This window comes from Lithobates pipiens, unplaced genomic scaffold (genome assembly GCF_037356315.1).
Source record: "Lithobates pipiens isolate NorthernLeopardFrog02 unplaced genomic scaffold, aLitPip1_a1.2 Scaffold_11, whole genome shotgun sequence".
Classification (NCBI taxonomy): Eukaryota; Metazoa; Chordata; class Amphibia; order Anura; family Ranidae; genus Lithobates; species Lithobates pipiens.
The window spans coordinates 10,447,107-10,464,400 of NW_027507696.1; the positions used below are offsets into that span (position 1 = coordinate 10,447,107).

The following is a 17,294-nucleotide window of genomic DNA, read 5'->3' on the forward strand; positions in this document are numbered from 1 at the left end:
AGACAAATATATCGATAATGCTTAATTGTTAAGATGTTTATTAAATATAAATAGATGTCCTGATAACTTTGAACATGAATTAGATACTCAATTTCATTGTTTTCTTTTATTTGCAGAAACACAGAAACAAGTCCCCTCTGTGTACAAATTGGAATCTTCTAAATTGGTTGAAAATCTGCCAAATTCTGTGTGTCTTATCACAGATATTCCGAACACCAACGAAAATATTACGGTTGATGGGAAAGAAGTACATCTGAGTGCCATGGCTGTGCTGGACAATTCAACAAATAATGTCTGGAGATACAGTACAGTCATATGGGATGTTTATAACAATACAGCTGTTACCTGTAATGGGGATAAAAATGCAGAATCTAAAACAGGTAATTAAAACACAAGATATCCATTTATAGATACTGGATGTCACCAAGAATTTATTGTCTGCATTATAAATACAAAATTAATATAACATATATTATCACTCATGTCCAATTCCTAATCACAAGTAAAGGGGTTACTAAAGTGTAACTCCTGGTTGGATCATTGGATGACCTGAGTCCTGTAGGTTGCTAAATTTTTAGTAAACATTGTCTTCATAAAATAAAACTGTCTGTAGCCCACAGATATTAACTAAAGGATTTATTAGATGATTCATAAATGTTTTCTTAATAAATGTCATATTCACTTAATTTAATTTTCAAAGCAAATCTTTTTTTTTTTTTTTTTACTAACTTTGGATAGTGAAAATGTTTTATTCCTTTAAAAAATAATAAAAAATTATAAATGCCAAAAACAATACCAGTCCCTGTTCAGCCCTGAGACCTTCCACAGCATTACCATAGGGAACACATACAAGTTTTCGGTATCCAACTTAATTACGAGCAATGAATTTTAGGGTAGACTAAAGTAGTAATCAATTAAATGGTTTATGACTGAACATTTTTTTGTGTATAGACATGTAGTTTTAGTTCCTATGTTGCCATCTCTCCCATACCGGCCAGTCAGTATCTGCATAGAAATCAGCCAGTCTTCATAGTTGATGGGAGGGAACACTAGTATCCATCTTACCAGATCCACATATATTTTACATTGCAGCCACCCATATATGTCCAAGTCTAATAAACCAGCTATCTGACAGCCACAAACATTGTCCTGACCCACACATCAGTAATTTAGAAGGTCTAGAATGATGTTTCTTTGTTTCTTTGAAAGTAACTTGTGGATGTAGAGGTCAGAGGTTACCCGCCTAAGCTAGGCTATGATTACATATAATGTTATGCGTATCATTGTGGAATTTGGCTATAATCTAATAACTTATTTTATTTTTCAGATAACACTGAGGAGACTTGCTCATCTTCAGTCACCATCGATGAGAATTTCCAAACAAGTAAGTTCATTTTTCACAATATTCTATTGTAGCTCTGTCCTTTTTAATTCTCTATTGAGTAAAATGTTCTGTGACAGCTCATGTATTATTCATCTATTATTCAAGAATACCAAATCTATAATTTTCCTCAAATTTTTAGCATTGCTGATGCAAACACAAACATCTCATAGGGTAATATTATGTTTACATCAAAATATTTAACCTTAAAGAGAGTTTGTTACAAGGAATCAAAACATTTATACATGTAGAAGTTCACTTTTCAGATAAGGTAGTGCTAATTTCTAAATCTCTAAAAGTGTGAATTAATTCTGTGACACAAACACAAACATGCTTGTTAAAGCTTTAGAATAAAAAGGTGTTTTTCCTACCTTTTTGCTGCAAGAGCTGTTTTTGCATTTTTATATATGTTTAAAAATCATTCTAGCCCTGAAGATGTAATAAAACCCACCATATGTTATGTTACATGATATTAGCACAAAGGTCTAGGAAACTGGAGAGTGCAAAGTCTGGTGCAGCTGTGCATGGTAGCCAATCATAAGCTTTGACAATAAAAAAAAAAACTGAAAGCTGATTGATTTCTATGCAGAGTTTCAGCAGATTTTCCACTCTCCAGTTTAAGGCCCCTTTCACATGGACGATCCGTTCAGGTCTGCCTGTCAGTTTTTCAGGCGGACCTGAACGGATGCTCCATAGAGGTCTATGGAGTGTCGGATGTCAGCAGTGACAAGTCTGCTGACATCTGACCCGCTCCGATCCGAAAAAAGTGTGACGGAGGAAAAAGCTATTTTTCCATCCATCATCGGATCAGATCAGGTGACGACGGACACTGCGGTCCGTCGTCACCCGATCTCCCGTAGGAGAGAGCGGCGCTTAGACAGGTCCGTCCCTGCACAGTTTGCAGAGACAGACCTGTCATCTTCCTGCTCAGCGGAGATCGCTCTGGCGATCCCCGCTGAGCAAGCGGATATCAACGGGGCAGATCAGCACTGATCCGCCCCCTGTGAAAGGACCCTTAGTGTATATAAACCCCCCTGTCAACTTTGTATGAGGTATGGAGCTGGCATGTTCTATCCTCTTTCCCAAATACATTAACAAATTACATTCTTAACCACTTCAGCCCTGGACCATTTTGCTGGTCAAAGACCAGACCACTTTTTGCGATTCGGCACTGCGTCGCTTTAACTGACAATTGCGCGGTCATGTGATGTGTCTCCCAAACAAAATTGGCGACCTTTTTTTCCCACAAATAGAGCTTTCTTTTGGTGGTATTAAATCACCTCTGCGGTTTTTATTTTTTGCGCTATAAACAAAAATAGAGCAACAATTTTGAAAAAAACGCATTATTTTTTACTTTTTGTTATAATAAATATCCCCCAAAAATATATAAAAAAACATATTTTCCCTCAGTTTAGGCCGATACATATTCTTCTACATATTTTTGGTAAAAAAAATCACAATAACCGAATATTGATTGGTTTGCGCAAAAGTTATAGCGTTTACTATATAGGGGATAGTTTTATGGCATTTTTATTAATATTTTTTTTTTACTAGTAATGGCGGCGATCAGTGGTTTTTATTGTGACTGCGACATTATGGCAGACACATCGGACATTTTTGACACATTTTTGGGACCATTGTCATTTATACAGCAATCACTGCTATATAAATGCAGTGATTCCTGTGTAAATGACACTGGCAGTGAAGGGGTTAACCAGTGGGTGGCACTGTAGGGGTTAAGTTTTCCTAGGGGTGTGTTACTAACTGTGGGGGGCTGGGCTTTCATTTAGTAAACACTGATCTCTGCTCCAATCACATGGAGCAGAGATCAGCGTCACTAGTTGCTAGGCAGAACGGGGAAATGCTGTTTACAATGGCATTTCTTCGTTCAGCCGCCCCGTGAGATGACCGCGGGTATACCCGTGGCAATCGAGTCTGTGGGACCCACGACCGGACTCACGGGGGTCCCAACCGGCACGCGAGCGCACCGCCGGAGGCGTGCTCGCGATGGCAGGGCAGCATTAAACATTGGACGTACCCTGCCCATGCCATTCTGCCGACGTACATCGGCGTGCACCGGTCGGGAACCAGTTAAATATTGGCATCAAAACTTCAATTTGACTAAGGCACAAAATAAGGGTAACATGGAGGTATTTCAGTTACAAGAAATAATGTAACCTGAGGTTTTCATAAAGAAGGATTGGCTTTCTGACCAAAAGGAATTTTTCAATTGGAAATTGAATCTTGTTGAGTTACAAATATGCTAAAAATACGACAGGGGATATGAGACCTTTCCAGTATTGCTACCGTTGGTATGCAGACTGAAGGAACCCAAATACTTAGCTCTTAAAGCAGGTTAACTAAAGTAGTTGAGAATGCTCCCACAATAAATTGGTGAATATTCACTTCAAGTATCCAATCATGTGAATAGCAAATTCCTGTTCATATTGAATAACCAATCATGTGCAGATCAAATAAATAAAGAAATTAGCTTTTCACATGATTGAATAATTTTCAACTCCTTTAGTAAATCACACTTCTTGCTTCTGGAGGCCACAAGAAAAATCTATCAAGAGTCATATTCACTTTGCCCAGTCAGGACAAAAAGACAATGTCTGCATAAAGCCAACATTCAAAGCAAAAAATGTTATTCAGCCACGTTGAGTCACCACTCAAAATTCTGAGCCTTTGCTAATGCAGATGTGTTTTCAGGTATGGAGGAACAGATGACTGCCCTTTATGAAAGTGCTAAATAGCCAATCACCAGTCATTTAATTTGTCTGTCTCTGTCTAAACTCTAACACCAGTCAACACCAGAGCTTTGAAAAGTGGGATTGCTCTAGTGGGGAGATGACGAGGGAGCTCTGAATGGGCAAAGTGAATGCGTTTCTTTAAGTGATTTAACATCTAGTATCCACCCAAAAAATTATAATGTTTATTTTTTCCTTACAGATCCAAGCTTGAACAAAATATCTCTAACAGTGCTTGGGTTGAGGATTTTAACAGCCAAAGCTATTGTATTCAATCTCATAATAACTGCACGACTTTGGTCATACTAAGGTAGGTAATACTGTTGGAGACTACTTCCCTATTTCATCTACAGGCATACCCCACTTTTAAGTACACAATGGGGTTTATTTACTAAAGCTAGAAAGTGAAAAATCAGTCTCACTTCTGCATAGAAACGAATGAGCTTCTAACCCCAGCGTGTTCAGTTAAGCTTTGGTAATAAAGCCAGGATTGGTTTCTATGCAGAAGTCAGCCTGATTTTGCACTTTCCAGCTTTAGTAAATAAACCCCATTGCGTACTTAAAAGGGGGTATGCCTGTATTACCTATTTAGGATATGAGTATGAAGATGAAAGAGAATGTTTGTTTTTATTTGTTTTGGTGCTATTTCTACAGGCACTGATTAGTCCTAAGGATTACTGATTGACACCATGCCTTTTTAGTGTTGATTTTGTAAAGGACTGTTCACTTAGAAAAAAAAAAAATATTTGGCTTAGTGAATAACGCGAAGTTGGATTTACTCCGACTACCAAATCACGTGGTATGGAAATTTTTAAAAATATATGTACTTTTTGATTGCAAATTATTGGATGATTGCAAGTTAACTCAACTTCACATTATTCACGTTTTCTGCTTACCCAAACGTGTGAGTAATTTAAAAAAAGGACTTTGTTTGCACATGATTAGGGGACTGAAGTGAACAAAGTTCTATTGTATTTACCAAGCAAAGTGAACATTCATTTTGGAAAGTTAACATTCTTTAGTACATTAACACATTCATAAAAAATGTTACTTCATAGACAACATTAAATAATCCCATAGATAATATTTTGACATTTTAAACAGAAGTAAATATTCAGTAGTGAATGGAAAAAAAAAAGAATTTTGCTAGCACATGATTGGTTGATGAACGTAAATATAGCTTCAGTCTATTTACATATACAGGCATACCCCACTTTTAAGTACACAATGGGGTTTATTTACTAAAGCTAGAAAGTGCAAAAAATGAGCTTTCAGATTTTATTACCAAACATTAATTGAACAAGCTGGGGCTAGAAGCTCATTGGTTTCTATGCAGAAGTGAGCCTGATTTTGCACTTTCCAGCTTTAGTAAATAAACCCCATTGTGTACTTAAAAGTGGGGTGTGCCTGTATACCCTTTGCTAAGGATTATGCTTGATTTACTAAAGAAGAAAATAATATTTACTCAGCCAAAAGAATAGGGTTCCCTCAGAACACTAAATCATGTGCATATGTAAAAAAAAAAAAACAGGGATTTTGCTTTGCACATGATTCGTTAAGTTTATTCACTGGCTAACTGAATGTTCTATTTTTCTTTAGTAAATTGCATGATGCTTAAAATGTGAGTTTATGTGAATTTACATATTTATTATGTCAGTTTAAAAATGTATTTTATTAAGTTTATTTTGAGTTTCCTATTGTAATCATATGTTCCTGTTCCCTAACAGGAATCAATCTTCTGGACATATGGACTATGATCTCTATGAACTGGATTTGGATACATGTTGTTATGCTGTACTTGTAATACCTATAGATTTATACATATGTAAATACATCAAAGCTATTATTATATATATAAAAAAATGTACATGGCTTCAGTTCTTGCCAATGCTTCTCCAAGGTACACCAGCAACCTATAGAGAAATGCACTTTGAATTGTGGAGTTGGGAAGTTAGGCCCAGATCAAAGAGTGAAGGCCCATACAGATATTTTGTAGCGTAAGCTATTAGGGAAGTTTACCTATTGTTGTGTTAAAATTAATATGCAACAAACTATTTGTTCCTAAAGATGAAAAGTAAACTTTTGTAAATATTATAACATCAGCAAAAAATAAATATTCTTTGAAATGTCACAACAATGAATAGATAATATATACAGTTCATATTATCTACATACTCCTACCATATAATAACTTTATTATTCCGAAATGTTTGTTATTTTAAATAGATATGTATTATTACTTGTATAGATATTTTTCCATTTATAAGTGGATTTTTATAAAATCTCTGTTAAGCTCAGTTTTTTATTTTTGCCAGTTCCATGTCAACCATCAGTTAATATTGCTATCAAAAAGCAATTTGTGTATTATTTTTTCAGCTTCACAATTCACTTGACTAAAAAGAATGTTACATGTATGTTTGTGCTATTATATATGTAAAGTTTGTACCATGTAAACATAGCTGTCAAATATTTCATAAAAATATGTTTATTTACAATGTTACAAATAAATGTTCTATTTAAAAACATAATATAGCCCTTAGTTTGTTATTACCTTTCATTGTATTACATTATTAAGCATTACCACAAGCAGGATATCATAATGAATTTATGTAGAAAGTAATAAAGTAGCCTGTTTGAGAGGTCACATAATTTTTTTTGAGCTTATTCAAGAATACAGTACAAGGACTATGGTGTTAAATCAATGGCCATGGTTAATAAGACTATATCTTACAGTGGTCTATTTGTAATAAAATTAACTCTTATTGTTTTATTGCTTTACTGTTAACATGTTCACACTATGTTGAATATGTAAGTGCCTGAATTTCCTAGTCATATCACTTCCAAGACTCCTATAAAGTTTAAACCCCTGGAATGTAATAACTGACAACATATTTTATTGTATAAAGAGTCTTGGCTACTTAAGACAGCTTTCACACGAGCCAGTCGGCGATAAGGCGGTGCTATTTGCTATTTTTAGTGCTGCTTTACCGTCATTTTAGTGGCGCTATTTGACCACTAGTGGAGTGGTTTTAACCCCCCGCTAGTGGCCAAAAAGGAGTTAAATCTGCCCACAAAACGCAGTCAGAGTGACTTTTTGCCGGCAGTATCGCAACGCTGCCCCATTGATTTCAATGGGAAGCAGCAGTAGAGGAGCGGTGAGCTCCAAAGAAGCTGCTGGCAGGACTTTTTGTGACACCCTGTCAGCGCACCGCTCCAGTGTGAAAGCACTCAGGCTTTCACACTGGAGTGATAGGAGCTGCTTTTTTCAGGCGCTATACAGGCGCTATTTTTAGCACTGTAGCACCTGAAAAATGCTGGCAGTGTGAAAAGGGTCTTAGTAAATCAGCCCAGCAATTTCAATTCCCTCTATTAGATACAAAAACATTATCTTATCTTTTCTAAATTTTGGCTAACAGATACATGAACATATCTGAGGTACCAAAGCTAAAACAAATATGCATGATTGGGAATTAACAAGTAATACATGCCTCTTATTAAACAGAGTGGTAAAAAAAAATTAAAAATAAAAGATTAACTTGGATCATTTAACTGCAAGACAGTGGATGTTAACATGATTAGGGAATACCTCTAAGTATAAATGTCTCTTTCATGTTCAAAATAAATAAAAAAATACATGAATGTTTGCTCCTTTAGTAAATGTACTTTGTTCTGACACATCCCCTTTCCAAAATGAATGTTCACTTATCTTGGGTATTAAATTGATACTGCATTTTCTTTAAATACCTAGTCAGGTGCAAGGTAACAATAAAGACAGGAGTTTTTTTTCTTACACTTAATGATTGATTCAAGTGAACATGTTCCTTTATATTCTCTAAGATCAGTAAATATTCATTCTGCAAGTAAAGTCGCTATAACTTTAGTAAATTAACCCTAAGGCATGCTCCGTGGTAGTACTCACGTCACGGACCAGGCTGCATATAAGAGTCTCAAGTCTGGAAGGACCAATTAGGAACCATTCTTGGGTGATTTGCATGATTAGTCAAAAGAAGAAAACACAGGGAAAGCCTACTATTTTGTTACAGTAACACACTTTCTTTCTATCTGCCTGCAGCAATAACTTTTCCTTATTTCCGGAGCAGACACAAGGATCTGTATTGTACAGGCAAAATTGTGTGAAAAGAGAAAAATAACATACACAAACTGCATTTTATCCCCAGCTCTGATTACTGGTATATGGTCATGGAAGGGTAAATATTTTACTATGTATGGACATCTTGATCCTTACATAAGTTTAAGCGACATGTGGTGCATGCACAAACAGTGTAAGCTTTATTTCTTTTTTTTAAAAAAGCTTTTACACCTTACTCAGTGTTCTGGATTGTCTTTTGTTATCAATGTTATCCCTTTTTGGGAGGTAATCTTGTCTGCTTAAACAATAAGGTAGGCTAAATTCACAAATCTTTAACACAAGCATAAGTATCTAAGGCTGGCCATACATGGTACTAATTTCTTTCCTGCAGCCATAGGTTTCCCCATCAAGGCAGACAGTGCTGACAGGGGAATCAGCAATTGTCTTCCTCCCGGAAGGGGGGGCTAGGTTGGGCAGGAGAAGCCATCCTCGCTTGGAGAAGACAGTATATATCGCTAGCGGCTATAGCAGCCACTTGAGATAATCAGAAATGAACCCAGCAAGCTGGTTGTACCCAAATTGATCGATCAAACAACTTAGTACATTCAGGGTGCCCAATAATGGTTTGAATCTGGGCCAGGTCCTGCTGAACGAGCCAAGATTCGAACCGTGGATGGCTAGCCTTAGTTTTACTTTTTTGTACAGCATGTGAGTATCCATTTGTCTTTTTGGATTCAATAAATGTATTTATGGTAATGCAACAGATATTCATGCCAGTCTGTGTGTTTTTTTGCAGCTTGTTGTTTGCAATTTTATTAGGAATGTTTTAATGCTTTGAAGGTTAAAGCATTGAAAATAGCTTGTGATAAAGCCAAACCCCTTTTAATCTAGAAATACAGTATATACACTTATTTTTCATTTTATGTACTTAAAGTTTCAAAATCTATACAAATATGGGGTAACAAACTGGATGATTAGGGGAATGTATTATAATCTACCAAATAAAAGCATCCTGCAAAAAGAATAAATTGAATAAATTGGTATTATTAGGAACACATAAGAAAATGCAACTACTTACAAAGGTTTTAAATACATTATATGTAATAGGTTCCTGCAAAACATCTGATAAATGAAAAATGTCAGCATCATAAATGCTTCTTCTTATATTTCTTTATTGAGCACTAACAGCAGGGCTACATCTGAAATGCTAACGCATATTGGTTGAATCCTTCCTCATAGCAAAACATCTCACTGTATTAATACAGCCCGTACCAGTACCATCTATTAGTGTTGCAGTACACTAAGATATATGTTGAATGACTGGCAGCCTGCTTCAAAGCAATAAGGTACCCTTGTGTTTTAGTGGTGACCCTGACAAAAATGGTGGAGAACCAAAAACCAAACTGTCTTTTTAAACTTCCCTGGATTACCTAGATATCCACAGAGTGCATCTAGGTCAGTAGTTACATAGTTACATAGCTAGGCAGGTTGATAAAAGAAAAAAATAACATTCCTTATTGATCCTCTAAGGCAATTGGATGTTCCCTGGATTGACAGCCCCCTTTATTACTTGTAAATGTTAACAGCCAGTTATAGCCTGTGCATTCAGGAAAGCATCCTGCATTATTTTAAAACAATTAACTTAGCTGGCTAGAACTAGTTCCTGAGGGAATCTATTCCACATTTTTACAGATCTTAATGGGAAGAAGCCTTTCCGTATGATGAGGTTAAGCAACCTCATTGTCCTCAATTCAGATATTCACACACCTGGCATATCTAGCTTTGTCCTGCTGTGATCTGCTCCTCGATTGGCACTGTTTAGGTTCCACTCTGCCATCTTCCTGATTGACATTATTGGAAGGAGGCTGTTTTCTCCAGGTTTAGGCAGCCACCTCCCAATGATGTATCGTAATCATATCCCTCTTAAATGCCTCTTTTCTTGGGAGAATCAACCCAATTCAACTAATCTTTCCTTATATATGAGTTCTTCATGCCTCTTTGAAAGTGATTATCAAACAATCAGTTCTTAACTACTTCCCTATGGGGCCAATTCTGCCACTTCTCTCCTACATTTAAAAATAAAAATTTGCTAGAAAATTACATAGAACCCCCAAACATTATATATTTAAAAAGAGGCCCTAAAGAATAAAATAGTGGGTGTTGCAATTTTTCATGTCATGCAGGAATTTGCGCAATGATATTTCAAGCTGAATTTTTTGGGAAAAAATACACTTTAAAAATATACTTTAATGAATTTTAATGTAAAAAAAACCCCACAATATATAACCCATTTTTTGGTAAAATATAAAAGATGATGTTATGCCGAGTAAATAGATACCTAACAATGTCATGCTTTAAAATTGCGCACACTCGTGGAATGGCACCAAACTACGATCCTTAAAAATCTCCATAGGCGACACTTAAATTTTTTTTTACAGGTTACGATTTTAGAGTTTCAGAGGACGTTTAATGCTAGATTTTTTGTTCTCACTCGAAAGTTCCTGGGGATACCTCACATGTGTGGTGCTAACATCCTTTACATATGCAAGCGCAACCTACGTATGCTTTTGCTTATGCACACAAGCATGAGGAGACGGGGGTGCTTTGAAAAAATGTTTTTGAAGTATTATATATTTATTTTTATTTACACTGTCCCTTTATTTTTTTCTCACTTTTCCTATCACAAGAAATGTAAACATCCCTTGGGATAGAAATAAGGCATGACAGGTCCTCTTTATGGAGAGAGATCCCAAATCTCTCCTGTACCCTGGAAAGCATGAGATAAAAAAATAAACATTGATTTCTACTTTCCAGAAAAAAATGGCAGTGTTTAGATCTGCCAAAACTGGAAGTGACGTCATGACGTTGCTTACGGCCTCCCAGTACCATGATGGCCGGATCATTTTGCCCATGGCTAGCTTTATAGCAGAAGTGCTGGATTGCATACCAGGCTCCTCGCTCACACAGGAGAGCACAGAGAGGCACCAGAGGGTGGTGGGAATGTCCCCTCCCACTGCCTATAAAAGCAATTCAGTGGCTAATCAGCACTTGGATGACTTTTTTAAAAAAAAAGGGAATTGCTGGCTGAAAAAATATACCATCTTTGGTATAACCACTTCAACCAAAGGACCTCCATGGATGTCGTGTGTTCGGGAAGTGGGTAAGCACTTTCAACAGCTGATTTAATCAGTTACTGTGTATGCAGCTTCTTCATCTTTTATTCCCTGTTTATGTTCCTGCTTAGGCTCTGAGGAAGAAGGTACCCCTTTGAAACGACTCAGCAAGCAGAGGCCCTGATGTCTTCTCCTTTGCCCTCTGGAGGCTGTCAGTTTCAGAACTGATTTCCATGAGTTGGTGGCCTTACAAGTGATATTTCACCACATGTTTGTGAGTAGTTTTTAACTTAGTTGTTATCAATAAATATACTTGGGATAATGCACTAGGCTGGAACACCCTATTGTCTTTGATTTTTTTCTGTGACTATTAGGATAACCCCTATCCTGGAGGGCAGCAAGGCCAGAGAAATCATCCTTTGAGTAATAGACCACCCGGACATTACACTTATGTGCAATAGTTTGCTGTTATCAAGCTGGTGCCATGATTACTGCCCCAGGTTTCCTGTTTCAGCACTGAAAGTTGTAGTTTATAGGGGAATGTTTTTTTTTATGCTCAATGTGCTAAGCTAAAAAAAACACTAAGGGTTTAATACTGCTTTAAGTCTATGATTTACCAGAAAACACAGGACTTTCTCAGTCATTGAGTACCCCAGTTATGCCCATCCTAAATTGAATGAGGCATGTATGTTTTTAGCTCCCAAGTGCATACCTTTACATTTGTCAGCATCAAAGCTGAACTCCTGGAATTATTTTTATTGCATGGTTATATTTGTCCCGATTAGACCAATGTAAGTAAACATATTCCATACCCATGGGACTTGTGGGAGTGGGGAATCACTGAAGCAGTTTCTTTTCTGCAGTGTTTTGAGTTGCTTGCTTGGCATGGCTGCCATTCAAAGAATGCCTTGTATTTTTTCAAAGAATACATGGCATGCTCTGATTGGATAAGTTGGAGAGGCAGGGCAGTGATGTCACGATCTCCACTCAGAGGACTGCAGTGATCACTGTGACTACTATAGTGTTTCTCTGTTTCCACAGAAGCCCCACAGGTATGGAATATGTACACTTATAGTGGTCAAAACTGGATAATAATAAATAATTTAAGAAATAAGGATGCCAACACTGAACCTTTCCGTACACCACTAATAACCTTAGGCTATTCAGAGTATGAATCATTAATCACTACTCTCTGAATTGCCAGTTTACTATACATTTACAGGTTGAGTTTTCTAAGCCTATAGCCCTTAACTTACAAACCATCCATTATTGAGGAACTGTGTCAAACATTCTTGCAAAATCCAAGTATACTATATCCACAGCCATTTCTTTGTCTTTGGTTTTGCTTACCTACTCATTAAAAGAAGGCAGATTTATTTTACAATTTCGATCTTTCCTCAATCCATGCAGACTTTTGCTTAGAATATTGTCTTCTAGCGAAAACTCTTCTATGTGGTCTTTTATCTTGAGTATCATCCTGACTACCAATCCAATGGGTCTGTAGTTACTTGGTAAAGACTTTGATCCTTTTTTTCTTAACTAGAGGCCCAACATTGGCATTAATCCAATGAATTGGTACTACACCATTCATTAAAAATGACTTGTGTGGTAAAATATTGGGGCAAATTTATAAAAACTGAAGCAGACAAAATCTGGAGCAGCTGTGCACGGCAACAGCTTCTATCTTCAAGTGGTTCTGCACCTAAAATAAAAATATTAAAAGCCAGCAGCTACTAATATTGCAGCTGCTGACTTTTAATAAAATCACACTTACCTGTCCCAGGGTCCAGCGATGTCGGCGGCAGATGGCGAGCGATCGCTCATCTCGCTGCTGCCCCCGCCGCCATCCTCTGTCAGGGAATCGGTAAGTGAAGCATTACAGCTTCACTGCCCGGTTCCCTACTGCGCATGCGCGAGTCGCGCTGCGTGTCTCTTATGGTCCCCCGCTGTGTCTCTGGGAACTGTGTGTTTACCAGAACACAACGGGGGGTGTAGCGTCTGTGGGGGTCTGCGGCGGTCTGCCCGGAAGTGGGTGCAGATACCTGGATTATCCAGGTAACTGCACCCCCCTCCCACCTGAAAGGTGCCGATTGTGGCACCGGAGGGGGGGAGGGATCAGATTAGCGGAACTTCCCCTTTAGGGTGAAGAACCGCTTTCAGCTTGTTCAGTTGAACACTGAAAAATGAAAGATAGAAGCTGATTGGCTGCCATGAACAGCTGCTCCAGATTCTGGCTGCTCTAGTTTTGATTAATTTCCCTCAATAGTTTTTAAATAACAAAACTCAGCTGTTTGAAGACACATAGGTATAAACCATATGATCGAAATAATTTATTTGCCAGTATTTTATCCATTTCTGCACCATATCAATCCCGATCCATTGTGGCTTAAGATTTAATACCATTTTAAAATTACCAGTCTTCTCCTGCGATAACCTTGGAGCATAGTTTGGAGATTCTAAAAATGTTTTAGCAGTATGAAATTTTAATATGTAAAATATATTGTAAAAACAATTGGACCTGCTGTGATACATATTGTTTCCTATATAAAATATGATTTGATATTATCCAGGCAATATCATAGTAAATAATATGTATCTCAGCTACTACACAATAATTCATTTGTCACAGAAAAGTGATGCTGACAACAATACATACCACAGTAATCTTTTTGTTGTGGTGCGTATCACTGTGATAGTAATAACAACGTTAAACTTGTGTTTGGAAGTGGAACAAAGCTACAGGTTTTATCAAGTAAGTTTTCTTATTGCTGATTTAAGTAACCTAAATGTGTGAGAAGATCAGACATATAAAAAAAGTAGTTATCACTAAATACAAGTTTAATTATACGTAACTTAATTTTACATGGTATGATGTCAGCTGTTTTTATTTTAGGAATGATGTTTTAGCATATTCTGCTATTCTGATGACTGCATGTTATGTGTGGTAACTTTCTCACTGAATTTGAGGATCAAATATTTTTCTGCTAGATAAATTAGTATTCTGGGTCATCTGTGTATTTATCCAACTTCATTTTGAAGATCTTAAAAGTTAAAGTTTCGTATGGTACAAGACACTAAATGTTATACATTTTGCTTACTCTAAACATGCCCCCTGTAGTGTGTACAGTTTTCCTGCATGCAAGAGGTTGAGCAGTTAAAGCAGAGGAGCATCAGGGCTGCTTTGATGATTTTGATGAAAATATGAATTCTCCTATTGGCCTGCATTGTTTTTTTTTTTCATTTTTGGAAATGTCCATTTAGCCTTACATGGAGCTAGACACAATCTCAGCTATGGCAAGCAAATGTAGTATTGTAGTATTACGCAAACATTGTTTAGCAGAACAAACTGTTTAATATACCATGTGTATGGAAAGTGGTTCTTGTTATGGTGTGAACTGCTGTGTGTATATAGTGGCTCAGGATATAAACTCATCTTTGGCCAAGGCACAAAGCTTCATATCATACCAAGTAAGATCATATTGTGCTCTCACTTTTTTATTATAGATAGGTGATGATTTTTCAAGGAAGAGATGTATACTGATGCTTATGTTTGTTCTTAAATCTAAAAATGATGTTCACATCTAACTCTGTTTAATAAGACACATTCATCTGCATATTCTAGAGCAATGAACAGAGTCAAGTTCTACTTTGTCACTTATATTCAGACGTGTTTGTATACAAATGCAACAAGTTGCTGAGCACTGATTCATTTTTAAAATATGATAATGACTATAATGATGATGATGCTGATGTGACAAATGCAACAACTAATTGAAAAATAACTTTTCAATAGTCCTGATGAATTACAGTGACCCATAGAGAACAATCAGAATTATGACAGCTGATAATTAGTATGGTGTTATGTAAAATATTGCTGGTCTTTGCAATGACTTATTGAATAACTTGAATAGTTTGGTTAGTCCTAGATTTCCAGTGTATTATACACTGTAAGAGTATTAAAATATACTGAAATTATAATATGGTACATACAATTTTTGAACAGTTGAAGAATGATGAAAGTGTAAACAATGAGTTAAACAATATATTACCCAAAATGAAACCCCTCTTACAGATCATCTCTAGCTGCATAGGATAAATGAAATGATGAAATAAAAAAAGTATGAATAAAATATGTCTGCATGTAGTCAGCCACACATATTTTTGCAAAGGCATAGTACACTGTGGCTAGTACAAATGCCAACAAACTTATATTTGGCAGTGGCACTAAGCTAACAGTGACTCTGAGTAAGTAAATAAGTCATGGTACTTTTTTTTTGTTTATTTATTTTCCTGGTTATTCAATAAGTCATTGCAAAAAGCAGTACTAATCAAATATTTCATATATTTATGTCGAGCTACAGTACTAATATATCAGATTTGTAGAGGTCAGCTCTACAAAACAAATAAGATTTCATTATCACATATTGTGCATTATGGCAAACAATATAAAATTATATATTGTGACTAACTTATAAAAAAAAACATAATTTTTCATAGTAAGTTAAACAAAATTTGTCAAAAATATTATTTGTGGGCTAACAATCTTTCAGTATAATTGTGACATTTCATAGCTGTGATGCTAGCTAGAGGATAATGCAAAGGGTTGAACTGGTGTGTTAATTCTGGTGGTGGTAGAAAACTTTTATTTGGAGGAGGCACTCAGCTTATTGTCATTACAAGTAAGTTAGTAAATGTAATACTTCTGTCTGTACTTAAAATAGTATCATGTCTTATTGTCACATGAAAGGGAATTCTGACACTGCAAAATGTTTAAATAAATATCACAGCTGGCCAATATCTACCTGTCAATACATATGTAGTAGTAAAATATTGTAGGTGGATAGAAACACTGTATAGCCTGATACATACAGGATATATTTATTGTACAATATCCCATTCATCTAAATTTGGTGGCTGGAATGCATGGTTCTGTTTGTGTGGTTGAATTGTCAGAGATAGACAACAGCAGTATTTCATTTTCAATTGCACTGTGTCCAATCACTTTCATTTATTTTTACAGAATAATGATGACTGGTTTAACCCCACATATCCTATGACAATTAATCTGAAGTTTAGAAATCATTGTTGTACCATCTGTGCAGTGCTTTAGGTTTTAGAACCTGAAAACTGATAACAATGTTGCAGTGTGATAGATACAAATGATGGATGCATTTTTAAAACAAATAGGGTTCATTGTTTAATTAAACATATTTAGAAAGGTAGCATTAAGCCTGCAGAAATCTAAATAATGGCATTATTGAAGTGATGGGAAAGGAAATTAGGTGATAGAAAGCATGAGGTCTAATTTACTAAAACAGTTGAGAATATTCACCTAATAAACCATGTGAATATTTACTTTATTGCCCAATCTTTTTAAAACCAAATCGCTGTTATCACTATATTATTTAATTTATGCATGATTGGATAATTTAAGTAAATATTCACACAATTTATAGTGTGAACATTCTGAACCATATTGTTTTTGCTAAGGCATTGAGCACTGTGACTACATCTGGTGTTGACAAACTCATATTTGGAAAAGGGACCGTGCTTACTGTGGTACCACGTAAGTACTATATGTGCCTTTTTATTTGTCATTAGGGAAAATACAGTATATAAGCATGCAGGTATAAGTTTAGGATCACAGTAATGTTTATATTTACAGCATTGGTTTTAGTACTTAGTTTAAAGAAAGTATCTTTATGTTTGTTAAGATATAGAGCAATGTGACTACATCAGGCTTCAGTAAACTCATATTTGGAAAAGGAACCTTGCTTACTGTCCTTCCAAGTGAGTATGTGTTCAAAAACAGTATATACATAGGCAGGCAAAACACAATTATATTATTTCTAATAATCATAATACACATTTGAATATACTCAGGAAATTAGTTTTCCATAAAATTATTGATTTACTTATCAGTTATCATGTTCTATGAAGCATTGCATAAGGGGGATAAT

General features: G+C 36.0%; 1 protein-coding gene and 1 gene segment (V, D, J or C); both read left to right on the plus strand.

Annotated features, from left to right (window-relative positions):
• Positions 1 to 6,625, plus strand: part of LOC143960169 (M1-specific T cell receptor alpha chain-like) — a 32,786-nt gene extending 26,161 nt beyond the window's left edge. The window contains 4 exon segments of the C gene segment in view: positions 117 to 380; positions 1,328 to 1,384; positions 4,334 to 4,441; positions 5,859 to 6,625. Coding sequence covers positions 117 to 380; positions 1,328 to 1,384; positions 4,334 to 4,440 — 428 coding nt within the window.
• The window catches only part of LOC143961030 (M1-specific T cell receptor alpha chain-like), a 62,832-nt gene continuing 51,279 nt past the window's right edge, over positions 5,742 to 17,294 (plus strand). Inside the window, exons 1-5 of the mRNA XM_077470156.1 lie at positions 5,742 to 5,752; positions 5,859 to 5,931; positions 13,964 to 14,086; positions 14,957 to 15,085; positions 16,825 to 16,900. Of these exons, the coding sequence (XP_077326282.1) occupies positions 5,742 to 5,752; positions 5,859 to 5,931; positions 13,964 to 14,086; positions 14,957 to 15,085; positions 16,825 to 16,900 (412 nt within the window). The remainder of the gene's footprint in view (positions 5,753 to 5,858; positions 5,932 to 13,963; positions 14,087 to 14,956; positions 15,086 to 16,824; positions 16,901 to 17,294) is intronic.